This window comes from Phaethon aethereus (assembly GCF_964289735.1).
Source record: "Phaethon aethereus genome assembly, chromosome: 2".
Lineage (NCBI taxonomy): Eukaryota > Metazoa > Chordata > Aves > Phaethontiformes > Phaethontidae > Phaethon > Phaethon aethereus.
In genome coordinates this window covers 118728801-118742506 of record NC_138582.1, presented here as the reverse complement: position 1 = coordinate 118742506, position 13706 = coordinate 118728801, and the positions used below count along the sequence as shown (strand labels likewise).

General features: G+C 46.2%; 1 protein-coding gene across 1 annotated transcript in view; it reads left to right on the top strand.

The window, feature by feature from the left end:
• ELMO1 (engulfment and cell motility 1) overlaps window positions 1-4244 on the top strand; it is a 256338-nt gene extending 252094 nt beyond the window's left edge. The window contains exon 21 of the mRNA XM_082014822.1: window positions 3481-4244. Within this exon, the coding sequence (XP_081870948.1) occupies window positions 3481-3681 (201 nt within the window). The 3' untranslated portion in view covers window positions 3682-4244. The remainder of the gene's footprint in view (window positions 1-3480) is intronic.
• Window positions 4245-13706: the final 9462 nt, after the last annotated feature.

Genomic DNA, 13706 nt, shown 5'->3' with positions numbered 1-13706 from the left:
CCAGAGGCAGCAGTCTCTGCTGCTACTTGACAGTTGCCAAGTGAATGTTTTCAAAAGGGCACCTCACTTCCTCTGTGCTTTTCCATGGCCTGCAGAAGAGTGAGTTGTGATTAAAGTAAAAAGTACAAGCGTTCAGAGGAAGCACCCGCAAGGAAAGGCAGGTAGCATACCACGAAGCCTGTGACTCTTTATCAAAGTAACTGGGGTGCCTGCCGATAGAAGTGTTAGTTTAGCAGCGTTGTCAACTTGGGAGTTTTAGTGGGTGACATCTCGAGATTTGGAAAGCTTTGTATGAAGCACCAGCAATGATGTTAGTAGATGACAAGTTCAGGTCAGACTTACAGGGCTTTTTTTAAGTACTTCTACAGTCCTCGTGATTGTAGAACAAGGTTGGAATGTGGGTATTGAGTGTGTCTTAAAAACAAAAATTGAACTAAGATCGTAGGATAGTTCAGATTGTAAGGGACCTTGGGGGTGTCCCCACTCTGACCTACTCAAAGCAGGTCAGCGATGAGCTCAGACCAGGTTGCTCGGGACTGCATCCAGATGAATGAAGCCTGCACAACCTTTCTGGCTGTCTGGTTCCACTGACTTGACTCCCCAGGTATTTCTGTAATAAAATCTCATTACTGAACCAGTATCGTTGAGATTTGGACCTCATTCTTGCACACTTGAGTTTGGCAATACTTTTAGCCATCTGTTGGAGCTTGCTGCTAACCAGAGGATTCAGCACTGTGAGATCACTCCATCGTATTTGTTTTTCATTTAAATACTAATAGCTGGTTTCAACTACATAGCAAAAAGGTGGATTAATCTTATCCTTGATTTTTGACAGAGAAACTGATGAGGGAGGCTATAATTAGGTTTCATTGGAGTTTTATGAAAATGAATCTGTAGTAAATTAATTTTTCAGTGTCTCTTAGTCTGTTTTGCATATTAAAAAAAAAAAGCTTCTGAATGAATGCCTCTGTTTTTCCACCATCTCATTAGGATTTCTCCCTGCTCAAAATGTACAGGAGTTTAATTAGACACACTTGCCAATGTGGAGATTAGAGAGGAAACCCCTTTTCCAGGCCATTGCACTCATCTGTATTGTGGCCAGAATTTGGTTTCTGTGGGCCCTGAATGAGTGATATCTGGAAGAGGAGAGAACTGCAGTTCTGCTTTCTGGCTCGCTGGGATTCCTCCCCAGAGAAAGCGCTGGCCGTACTCACTGAGCAGGTGATGGACGATTTACGTCAGGGGCTGCATCTGTTGAATGGATGCTCTGCCCTTCTATAACCTGAGCAGAGCCTTTTGCCTTTCTGTTCCTTTCCTCATAGTGAATTCTGGGTAAAACTTTCCCAAAGGAAGATTTCAAGTAGATCATAAAAAATTATAGCCTGTTGAATAGTCTATTTCTAGAATAGCTTCTTTCTTTTCCTGGTGTTCTGTGTACACTCCACAAAATGTGCATGCTTTAAAAGTCTTCAGGGACACACTTTGACAGCCTAGAATAGGCAGGCTAAGTTATTTCTTTAGTACTTGCTAGGAAGACAGTCTGAACCCTAAAGTAAGTCTCTTCTACGTAGCTAATCTCATATTAAAGTTGCATCTTCGTTTACTAACACCCTGGGTGAAATCCTAGCTCTGCTACTGTTTTGTTACTGACGTTAAATGGGTCAGATTTCATGCTGGATGTTGAAGTGTGTTAACCATCCTGTTTTAAAAATATGCCCTTTTTCTGGGTGGAGACATACCCAAAAGGGGTTTTTCCTCTCTTCCTTAAAAATAATCCTAATTTCTGCTGTAGGGTGAAGTCAACCATGGCTGTCTTTAAAGTTGGCGGTAGCATGTAGCAAATGGTCAGCTAAATTTAAAATCCATTTTTTGGCATGAAATCTAGCAGAAGTATTTGTAAGATAAAAATGCAGTTATGGTTGATTTAATTCTCTCCTGCAAACTAGGACTCAAGTTCATGATTGAAATCTTTATTTTTAGATGATAGCATTTGAGTACTTCTGTTCATAGTTGAATAAATGTCTTGTAGTAATAAATGAAAGTGACTTGTTTGATAGAAGTTGACTCTAAATCACCAATCTCCCTTGAGTTTGTTGCTTATTTAAAATGATTACTCAGCCCATGTTTATCTCATGCTGTTAGCTGTTGGGAAAGATGACATCTCCTATTAGGAAAAAGCTAACAGTAAGGAAGAGGTTTTAGAGGCCAGTTCAGCATTTGCAGCATTTAGAATTACACCAGGTAGCTTGGCATTTAATTTTCATGAACACACAGCATTGACTAACTCTTTAGTTTTCACAATATGTTATTTCATGTAAAATAGTGGTAAAGTAGGAATAGATATGTAAATGAGACCCTATCTTTGTGTAGGTCAATTGATACCACTTAATCTATAGGAATGCGAACCACGATAAAAATAGATAATTGGTACAGGATTTCTTATACAAAGAGTCGCGAAGGATTTTGGGTGGGATTCAGTTCACCTAACTTAGCTGTCTGTCCTGGTTTCAGCCAGGGTAGAGTTAATTTTCTTCATAGAAGCTAGTGTGAGGCTGTGTTTCGGATTTGGGATGAGAAAATGTTGATAAGGTGCTGATGTTTTGAGCTGTCGCTAAGCAGTCAAGGACAGTCCAGCTTCTCGTGCTGGCCTGCCAGCAAGAAGGCTGGGGGTGCACAGGGAGCTGGGAGGGGACACAGCCAGGACAGCTGACCCAGCCTGGCCAAAGAGATATTCCATACCATATGACGTCATGCTCAGTATATAAAGTTGGGATGAAGAAGAAGGAAGGGGTGGAGGGACGTTCGGAGTTATGGCGTCTGTCTTCCCAAGACACCATTACGCATGATGGAGCCCTGCTGTCCTGGAGATGGCTGAACACCTGCCTGCCCGTGGGGAGTGGTGAATGGATTCCTTGTTTTGCTTTGCTTGTGTGCGCGGCTTTTGCTTTACCTATTGAACTGTCTTTATCTCAAACCATGAGTTTCTTCTGATTCTCTCCCCCGTCCCACTGTGGGGGAGTGAGCGAGTGGCTGCGTGGGGCTTAGTTGCTGGCTGGGGCTAAACCATGACACTGTCTCAGAATTAAAAGTTTGGTGTAAAATAATCGGGCCTTTTCTGTAAGTACTGGGAAGAGAAAAAAGAGAGGGAGAGAAGGAATTTCATTGTCCTAAGTTAGGTATTGTTCTTTCTCCCATAACTCTTGAAGAATATTCAACAAGAAGTTTGGAGGAGATAACAAACTGTCCAACAACTAAATACTGTAATTTCTTCCCATTTTTAGGGAATTGTTTTTCCATTTTCTGAGCAGCTCAGTGGAACATGCCCTCTCCATGATCCGAGCTAATAAAATGAATCAACCTTATTTTAGGTCTCTTTGTAAGTCCCTGTGGGAGCAATAACTGTCGAGGACCAGGCCAGACAAGCAGTTTGTGTACTGAAAGTCTATTAATGATAGGTTTTTTTTTCTTTTTCTTGTGCAGTATTGTGTATGGACCGATGGGCTGAACGCCCTCCTTGGGAAGGATATGTTGAGTGATCTAACGCGGAACGACTTAGACACGCTGCTCAGCATGGAGATAAAGCTACGCCTTCTTGACTTGGAAAACATACAGATCCCAGATGCTCCCCCACCTATCCCAAAGGAGCCCAGCAACTACGACTTTGTTTATGACTGTAACTGAGGCTGCCACTGAAACTTGCTTCAAAACTGGAAATACTATAACTGGAGAGATATTAAAAAAAAAAAAAAAAAAAGGAAGAATGTGAGGAAAAAAAGAAACCCACTTGTGCACCTTGGATTTTGGCTTTGGGGAGGGGTGTAGACACAGTTGCATTCCTTCCTGTTCCCTGCATCCCTTCCTTTCCCATTCCCATCTTCCCCATTGCTCATCCGAATCCACATCGCTTTAATTAACTTGTAATTGCAGGCCATTGGCCTTGCTTAAAGCAAAGACTGCCACTAAGAAGCACGCTCCCGAGAACTTTTTTTACATTTTTAATACTGGAATAGACATTCTTAACTAAAGGACGATGTTATCAAGCTGCATGCCTGTGAAACCCACCTGGCAGGGCAGAGGCTTAACTGGAAGGAGGAGGGAGGTAGGGAGCAGAAGCAGCTACTGTAAGCAGAAGATTTCCCCAGACACTCCCAAGAGTCTGCTCACAACCGAATCCAATGCAATGACAAAAATCCTTCACTGCCTCCCAGTGCTTGCACCATTCGTCACTGCCATTATTCTTTCCACTGTCATCTCGACTCTTGCCACCGGCCTTCACCCAACTGACCGGCTTCCAGAATGGAAAGTCTGCAGGTGTTTGCTGTACCATATGCTGCAATGCTGCGACAGCTTTTAACTTCTTTTCCTCCCAGCTCTTAAATAGCCCCACACTAGCAGATCACTGGCACAAACTGTGTATGAAGCCACTAGTGTGTCCCACCCCTGTAGCGTTCCCTAAGCCTCAGTTGCCTCTAAAATTGGCTTGTTGCTATTCAAAGTGATTTTTATTTTCTTGATCCAAAGTTCAACAGTAATTTCCACAAATTAATTACAACTGCCAAACATCCAGGTTTACATTGTTGTCATTGCTACAGTGTTAATGAATTTGCAAGGGATTTTTTTTTGTACGGGTTCTAATTTTTTTTTATTTTATTTTGCCAAACAAATATATTTAATGAAAACTAACTTCATTGTGAGTACTTTTGGGGGACAATATTTTTACTTAATTTCCATTTGGAACATTTGCCCTGAAGGGAAAAAATATTTCCCTTCAACTTCGCTGTTGAATAAAAATCTGAGCTGTGATGATTCTTGGAACTTTGTTTTTCTTCTGAAGTTGTTTTTTATTCTTTATGGTTCCTAGCAATTTTGAAGTGTTTGATACAAAGAGGAGAGGGAGAAGTAGAACCTTTCTTATCCATTTCATTTATTTATTTGTTTGTTTGTTTGTGGTGACAAGGATGAGATGTGTCCAGAGATCTCCGCTGCCATGGGTACATGAGCATTCCTGTAAGAAGGACTCTTTGAGAAATTTGAAATCACAGCATACTGATGTGCTCATGGACAATTCAAGGCTGCTACCCTTGCATATTTTCTGGAGTAACTGTGTTCCTGTAGTTCTGTTTCCTCCACAGAGAGTCTTTCTGGCTGCAGCGGATTGGTACTGGGGAAGTTTGGGCTTTGCAGGATGGATTTCCTTCCTCCTCTTCATGTTCTTCTAGATACTTCACTAAGTTCAGTCTCTCTTACTCCAAAAGGGCTGGGTCTCGATCTAGAGGAACCCACCAGCCCTTTCCCTCCCACCACACAGGCTGAAGACAGATGTTTATTTGTGTGAGTTCCTCTCCTACTCAGACCGAGCTGAAAAAGTCTATGAAAGGGTTTTATCAGAGCTTCTGCTAGCGAGAAACCTAGAGGGTGGTTCCAGTTTAGACGCAGACGACCTCGGCTGAGGTGACTTTTGCTCCATCCAGCCGGCTCTGGGGCAAACGTCCTGACTGACCTCACGCCAAGTGAGGAGAGAAATGACGTCCTGCAGACGCAGCGAAAAGGAGCATGAGGAGAACGTTGTATGAATTCAAGCATGAGGGTCCTAAGGAAGGTGCCTTCCTGAAGCTGTGTTTGCAGTATTTCATGAATGCCCTGGTCTCACAGGAGACGTAAGTTGGTTTAGGTGCTAATGGGTGATAAAATAAGGCAAAAAGAGACTCTGAGTTGAACGCTGGAGTAGGAGGTTACAGTGGACTGTGGCCTGAGAGGAGATTCAATCTGAACGAGAGCAGGGATGTGCAACGCGAGATGTGGGAATTTGAGATGTTCTATTCTCCGGAGCCTTGTCAGGCTACAGCAAAGGTAGTCAGGGGTCAGAAGTGAGTGGAAGCAAAGGCACTGCCTGTCACGGGGGATTTTGGAGGGGTCCTGGGGGTGGGGGGTGGAGGTAGGAACACTCTTCTTTACAAGACACTGATGCTGTCTCTTGTCTGCCTGAAGACAAGACTCCGAGCAGAACAGAGAATCCGAGTTGTTTTATTCATCCCCCTGACGCAGCTGGATGGTTGGCTGCACGTAACCTTTGCTTTTTACTTGCAGGCTGCAGCGCTGCTGCTACAGAGGGGTACTGCTCGTTGTCGAAAGAAACACCTTTCACTCCCAGGTGGTACGAGCCAAACGGTGGCAATCTGATGCCGCGATCTTAGCAGGTCGGCGGCCATGTGACAATCAGAGAGGAGCAAACAAAAACCCTCCTCCGGGGGACAACTGGAGCAGGAGGGAAAGGTTAGACTCGCCTCCCCCACTAAGGTGAGTGCCCAAATTGCACACAAGAGCCCAGGGGAGTGATGGGAGAAGAGCTGGCAGCCCAGCCCTCTTCTTCTTACCAGCGCCTCGCGCCCGCCCGCGTTACGGCGAGGCACGTCGCCACCGCTCGGGCAGCGTGGGGCCCTTGAGCGTGAAACGCTGGCGGCTGGCTCTCTCCTTGCACCCCTTGGGCCTCGCGCGAGTGGGCGGGCGGGCGGCAGAGCCCCGGGGTGCGGGTCCGGGGCCGGCTGGGTGCCGCGGCACGGCCGCCTGGCTCGGGCTCGCCGCCTGCTGCAGCCCGGCGCTACAGGAGCCCCTTTTCCTCGCGTGGCCCGGCTCTTCGTATGGGTTGTGCATCGCGTGGGATGGTCACGTGAGCAGGCGTCCTAAATTTGTCTTCCCCACCCCACGTGTCCCACCCTGCCGTAAGAGGCTCGAGAGATGCGTTGGCGTAATAGCCCGTGCAGCTATTTTAAAAACGCTCCCACAGCAGCGCAAAGGGCTGTGGTGCAAACGAGAATCCTGCCTTCAGTTTCTAGAGCTGTCATACAGGCTCACTTCACCATTATGAAATTAAAAAAAAAAAATTTTAATGATGAACAAGTATCCCACTGCTTCCCATTCATTTAAAAAAAAAAGAGAATGAAAATGGCAAATTCATTTGCTCATGCTGTTGTGTGTTCCGGAAAAGCTTTTAAGGCTTCACATTCAAGGAGCTGCAGCAGGAAAAAAAATTGCTATTGAAGTTTCTTGTATAATTTCCAAACATTAAGTGGGTAATTGCTTGTAAAAGCCATAAAGGGGAGAGAGAAAAAAGAATCATCAATCCAATTTTAGCTCCTGTTTTTGAAATGACTTTGCTTTTGAAAGTGAATATATTCTTTTACCACAAAACTTGAATCAAGAAAAATACGTATCTTCTTAAGTCAACTGCTTGCCCCGCTTGTAAGGACAAGGAGAAGAGCAGCAATGCTAAGTAATCCTGCCCAAAAGCAAGCTCTGTGCCAGAGAAAGAGCTTACACTCTCTGGGCTTTCATTACAGCTTTTCAGAAGCAATTTCTTTTTCAGTATGGAGAGCTCTTTTATCAAACCTTACAACTTGCAGGGAAAAATAACATTCTCTGGCAAAGAGGCAGGTAGGCAATGACTCTCTTCTGGGTTGCAAAATGGCCATGCAAGATCCTGACTACTTTATTTGCAAAATCTTCTCGTGTCCTCCTGCCCTACCCAGGATTGCATTTTGCTTGCCCAGCGTGCTTGTTACCGAAGTTTCTCTCCCATCAGTTGTCCCCGCTAATGCAGACATGTCACGTGTACGGCCACGTGAAGGCTTGTATGGAGATCTGGTGGGATCCAACGCCCAGAACGAATCCCTTGTCTCTCTGGCAGACGGCTGAGCTGTAAGGGAGCCCTGCGTGCCCGCAGCAGCCCTGGAGCCCACCAGCTGCGATCACACAGGCTCTGGCCACTCAACAGCTCTTAAAAGAGGGAGGGATGAAAAGGAGGAGAAACAAAACCCCCTCCTGGCAGGGGGAGATGGGGAGAGAGGGGCATGGGCACGAAACGCCCCTGCACCCCAGTCTGCTTTTTGGTTGTTTGTCGTTGCGGTGGGCTGCGGTGATCAGAGGTGGTTCTGATGTGTCCAGCTCTACAGTGGTGCAAGCTGTTACTCCTGAGCGGTAACCAGCAATGGAAGATGCTGGGAGCGGGAGGACACTCTCACACTGCTGTATCCCTTTCTCTCTTTTGTTGCTGCGGCTGCACTGACAAGTAAACGCCATTAGCTTCACTGTCATGTGAAGGTTGTTCATCTAAGCAAGGAGTGTAATAAGATGAATGTGAGATTTTACCTCCTTCTTGTTTCATTATTCTTGAGAGTTAAAAAAAAAATAAATCTAGCCCTTAAGTCTAGCACTTACTGACCTCGGGATATCTTAGCTGTCAGAAGCAAGCCTGGAATACTAAGCACCTGCCATAAGAAAAGAGCCTTTCCCCTTACTGCAGCATCAAGGAGCTGGAAGTGAAAAGGATTTCCCTTCAGACACAGTTCCGCAACCTCTGCATACTGCTGAGGGTAAAATCCCTGCAAACTCTGGAAGACATTCGTAGGACAGAGGTTTTGTCACTTACTGCTGGCTGAGCTGTCATTGCTTTCCCCAGAGATTTCTAAATCAAGGTGAGATTCGCTCAGTGCTCCCTCCCTCCCTACATGATAGTAATATTGGAATATTAAGCATCCACATGGCTTACACAAGTTCCCTGATTAACAAAGCACGCACTTACCCATGCAGCAAAAGAGGCTTGATTTCAGTTCAATAAGCAGGCACCTAAATTTAGGTGGGTGCTCGTGGACCTAGCTGGATCAGGGCCTGTGTGAGCAGAAAGGCAATTTTACCTCTTACTGAGTTTTCTCTACGAGCTTGGAGGCAATGCAAGTCATGGCTTTCCTGTCTGACGTGTAATTGGGTTGGGTACCAGTGGTTACTTCAGGAGACTGAACAAGATGCCGCCGGATTATTCAGTGTCACTCCAGCTGCTTCACACATCTTTGGGACTTACTTACACAGAGGTAAAAGGATTGAAACGGGAACCTTTTCTGTATGAAACCAGGCTGAAACCTGAGAGGAGAGAGGTGCCAAAAGCACACGTTTGTTAGGGCAGGACCAGGTGTAAAATGGAAGAGCCATGAATTTTTATAGCAAGGTGATTTCAAAGTGCTGATTCAGGGAGCGCCATCCTGCAGCAACCTCATGAGGGCAAGGTTAAAAAGAACAGGAGACAGCTTCAAACTCATTTAGTAACATATATTTACATTTTATTTTCACTTATAGCTGGGAGGCCTTGAAGAGAGCTAGCCTGATGACGCTTAGCTTGCGGGGTCAGACACAGGGCAAAGGAGACGTTTCATTAGCCATCCTTCTCCAAGTGGAGAGGTTGCTGTTGGAAGTAGAAGAGTTTTCTGAACTGATGTGCTTCTTCAACAGAGAATTTCTCAGCTTTACCATAGGCCACCTCTCTGGAGGTGCTCTGCGGAGAACAGTAGCTGTTGTGGTTTTATACTGGCTTGGAAGAGCTAAACAAGCCTCTTCGTGTTGGAAGGCTCACCCAAACCCTCTCTCATCCTATTTGCCTCTTGTTTATATACCATTTCCTAGAAGTCGTGCCCTATGGGACAGTCACAAAGCTGGGGGACCCAGTGCTGCCTGTTCCAAGCAGGATGCTGGCCTTGAGGTTCAGCCTGGGGAGGATATGGCCACAAGACAGCAGTGCACGTAGAGGGTGGAAGGGAAGAAGAGACACCCAATATAATTTTGCCAAGGGATACAGCCAAGGGCAGGATTTCTTTCCTGTGACACTTAAGGATGCATCTTGAATAACTTTATTTCAATTGTCATTAGAGGATTTTGCAGCCTGATTGAGCACCACAGTTAAACTCTCCCTTGATGAAACCTCATGAGTCTAATTTTAATCTTGTAGGCAACACGGTGTTCAGCCTAAACTGATTATGTTTTGGGACTTCTCTGGGTTGTCATGAGGGGGAAGGAGGCTGGTTGTCTTTTGTTTAATAAGAGGCAGCATTTTTTTACTAGGTGTGTCTGTATCCTCTCAGTTTCTCCTGAAATGCCTCAGATTTAATATCCCCTTCCCACCCACCTCCCCCAAGGGGTGAAGGCACCCTGGGGAGCTTTGCCATCCCACCAGGTGAGAGGTTGAGCCTGTGGGACTCCATTCGCTGCCAATTAGCAGGGCGTTCGTGGTGTCTGGGTAGTTTTTGACGAAGTCAGGAAAAGCAATGTAGGAATCTGCCAGGCTTCAAAAAAAAAAAAAAAGTTTACCATAAATGCTTACAATGAGGACACCGAGGATGCGAGCGCTGTGCTTTGCGCAAAGCTGCTGACTGCTTGCATCTTTCCCGGAGGAAAATGGCTCATCCACAGGGTTTTCCCAGGGCACAGCTCCCACCTTCCCCCCAAGCCTGGTGCATTTGAAAAGCTCGGAGCTGTGAGCAGGGAAACGTGTGAAAGGTTTCTCTGCCAGGAGTAAGACATTTAAAGAGTGCCAGTAGGATTATGTTTCGTCTGTTTTTCACCCGCGCTGGTCCCTCTGTACATATTGCTTGACTCACGATGCCCTCTGTTAGTCTCTGACCCTTCTCAAAGCCCTGGGTTCCCCCGTTCTCTCCCCAGCCCTGGGTGGGTGCAGTGATACCTTATATTTATCCACCATTTCACCAATCACAGCCTCAGTGCAACCCAGCCAAGCCGGCTTTCACATAAACATCCATCTCACGTGCTTGGTTCTCTGGTTTCCAGTACGATTCGAATCCAGTACGTCCATTGAAGATTGAGGTTGAGGCATTACAATGGGCTGGCTTGTGGATGGCTTCTCCAGCGTTCAATATCTTCGATAGTTCGAACTATCTCCCGTCGGAAAACGCCACTGAACGAAAATGAACACACACACAAAATATGTGAATTTAGCTGAACTGTTGATTTGGGAAGGGAAACCGAGAAGCTACAGCGGCTGAAACTTGCTGCTCAGATGGCTTTTGGACTGCCATGGGTCACCTTTCTCCTTCTGTAAAGAATTAGTGTTTCAGGGCTTCTTTTCAGTTCCAAGATTTAAAGTGCCATGGAAAGTCGTAACGGAAAGAAAAATGTGATTTTTTTTTTTTTTTAATTTTTCACTTTCCATTAGAAATTGTGTGGCTTTTTCCACACAAGAAAAGAAGCCAAATTGCAGCAGTCTGGATACCCTTCCCCCAGTCAGAAATTCTGACCCAGAACCTCCTCCACCAAACCTGCATCGTCTGAGGAAAACTGTCCTGCCTGCCCGTATAGCTGACTTGAAGTAAAAAGGTACACATAATCAGTCCATCAGCAGTAACTGATGCAGAATGAATTGCAATATTTTCACCCAAACATATTTCTAACAAGCTGACTTAATGAAAAAAGCAGCCCAAGCCCCCAACTTTTGTGGCACACAAAGGACGGGTCGCAGCCATGAATCAAAACTGTGCTTGTGGGGAAAAAGAAAAAGGAAAACAAGCAGCAGTTGCCTTCATTGGTTTGGTTTGGTCTTAATCAAACCCGAGTCACTGTTAAATTCCCAGACTTCAGGAAGCTTCTCAGCAATGGGCTTCTGAAGACAGGTTTCTGAATTAAGCTAATTGGTCAAGTGACTGGCAAATATTCATTCAGATCACCCTGGCTGGAAAAAAGAGTGTTGTGGATTTAATAACTCTGTTCATGCAGAGCATAGAAATGAAACGCAGCCGGCAGCGGCGCCGTGGTCAGCCGGGACCTGACATGCGCTCGACCACCCTGCGAGGTGTCCCTGTCCTGAGCCCCAGGATGGGCAGCAAGCGCCTGCCGTGCCAGCTGAGCCCTTGCCAGCGGCGAACGCTGCCCGCAATTTTCTAGTGCTTTCCAGAGTGTAGTTTCCCAGAGGTTTATACAAGAAGCAGCAAGCCCGTCAAGCAGACAGGAGGTGTAGGGAGGAGATAACTTTCTTCTCCTGTTTTAATGAGGCTTGAGAGACCCTTGGTGCTGAGCTTCGCAGGGGCTGAGAGGGGTACTGATGCAACAGCACTGCAAGGCCTTTTAAAACTGGTCCCCACCGAGCAGAAGCACTGGCAGATGATTTAGCATGGTGCCTTGCTGGAGGGGCCCTCCGGAGGAGGTGGTTTGAGTGGCTTTGCACCAACTGCCCGGCATGCTAATTGCTCTGCGAGGACTGAAAAAAGCGGCTTTGCCTCGTGGGAGCCATCCCCAGGCTCCCCACGGCTCCCCACCACTGCTGCTGAGTGGGGCTGCTGTCGAGGAAAGTCGTCTTGGGGGAGCCAGCGGTTCCTGCTGCTGTCAGCATCCCCGAGCTGTGCGTGTCATGCGCTCCCCGTGCAAGGTCCAGGAGCCCAAAGGTGGCTCCTTTGGGCCCCGGCATTGCTGGATGGGGCTGAAGCTGCATTTCACATGCTGTGAAGAGAAGGCAGGCATGTCTATTAACTGCCTGCTTGGCCAAGTTCCTGATGAAAATTAGTACCTTAGTGCTGCTGAGACTGTCTTGTCTTTCTAATGGCATCTTAGTGCACCCGAGATGCTGTAGGAACACAATTTTATACCATGTATTGGAAAAGAAAAAAATTACAGTATGGTGAGATGAGAACTTGTAGGTGCTCCCCATTTGTTAATGGACCAGTAATTCTCTTGATGACACAATTAGTGCATTAAAAAGGCATTTTCCAGGCTCTTGAAAGTGTCAGTGAAGGCCCGTTTCCATCAGCTTTCTTTGTAGTTTCACAGCTTCTGAAGCCTGCTGACACAGGCTCCTGTGGGCAACCGTCCCTGTCTCCCAGCCAGTTCTATAATGCACCGTGTCTTCTTCCAGCTCTGAACGGTAAATGCAAAGGTAACCCATAACCCTGTGGCAGCATTGTCTGACACGAGCCAGAAGCACAGCACCAGATATCATTTGGTCTAGGATTTATCTGGATGCCCACACCCCAGCTGAAGATGTTAAATGTTGTTTCCCTTACTGATGTGGTGAGGATTTGAGTCAAGTCGTAATTTACTCCTGAAATATTCTGGAATGAAAAACAGAAGTTAGTATTTTGGGGAGATAGCTATGCTTATCTTGAAGAAAGGAACTGCATTAGTAAAGTAACAGAGGATTTGATTCTACATTTGTTGCAATGAAGATAATAAATATTCATCTCTGAAAGACAGAGGTGGATGTGAGGATGATAAAACAGATGTGCAAGGCCGGAGTGGCAGGTGTTGAATAACTCATGAGGAGGATCCTGGGATTTAGTGATGGCATCAGGAAATTTAATGTCTTGCATGAGCCATTCCCTGCAAACAGAGAGAATAAGGTCTGTTCTGTCCTGGCGATTCCCCCCCGGTATGAGCACAAAGAATAGCTCCCAGCAGCCCGTCACACCTGGGACAAACACAGGATTAATAGCGTTTCGTGTTGGCCTGTACCCTACCTGCCTCATTGTGGTCTGAACCTCCAGGGGATGGGAAGGTCTTATTAATTAATTCTCTTAATTCAAGCACCTGTAACAGATTTATATGCAAGGCCTGATCCTGCAGGGTGTGAGCTGACTTTGGCGAGGTGCACAGCTTTCCACATCCCCAGCAGAGAGGAGTTACTGGATCTTGTGCTGCAACATAAGCACAAAGGGTAATTGGGAAACCTCGGCTGGTTTTTCCCTAGCACAGCTAACGCATGGCATTTGCTGATCATACGTGCTGCAGATTCAGCTCAGTCAAAATTCACCTTCTAGGGACGGCTGCATGTTTGGTTTCATCCGTGAGCGACAGCAGGTTTTAGGGCTGATACACCAGCAAGGTCTGGAAGATGCGAGAAAACAGTGTTGGAAGGAGCGGGGTATTTCGCTGCTCAAGGA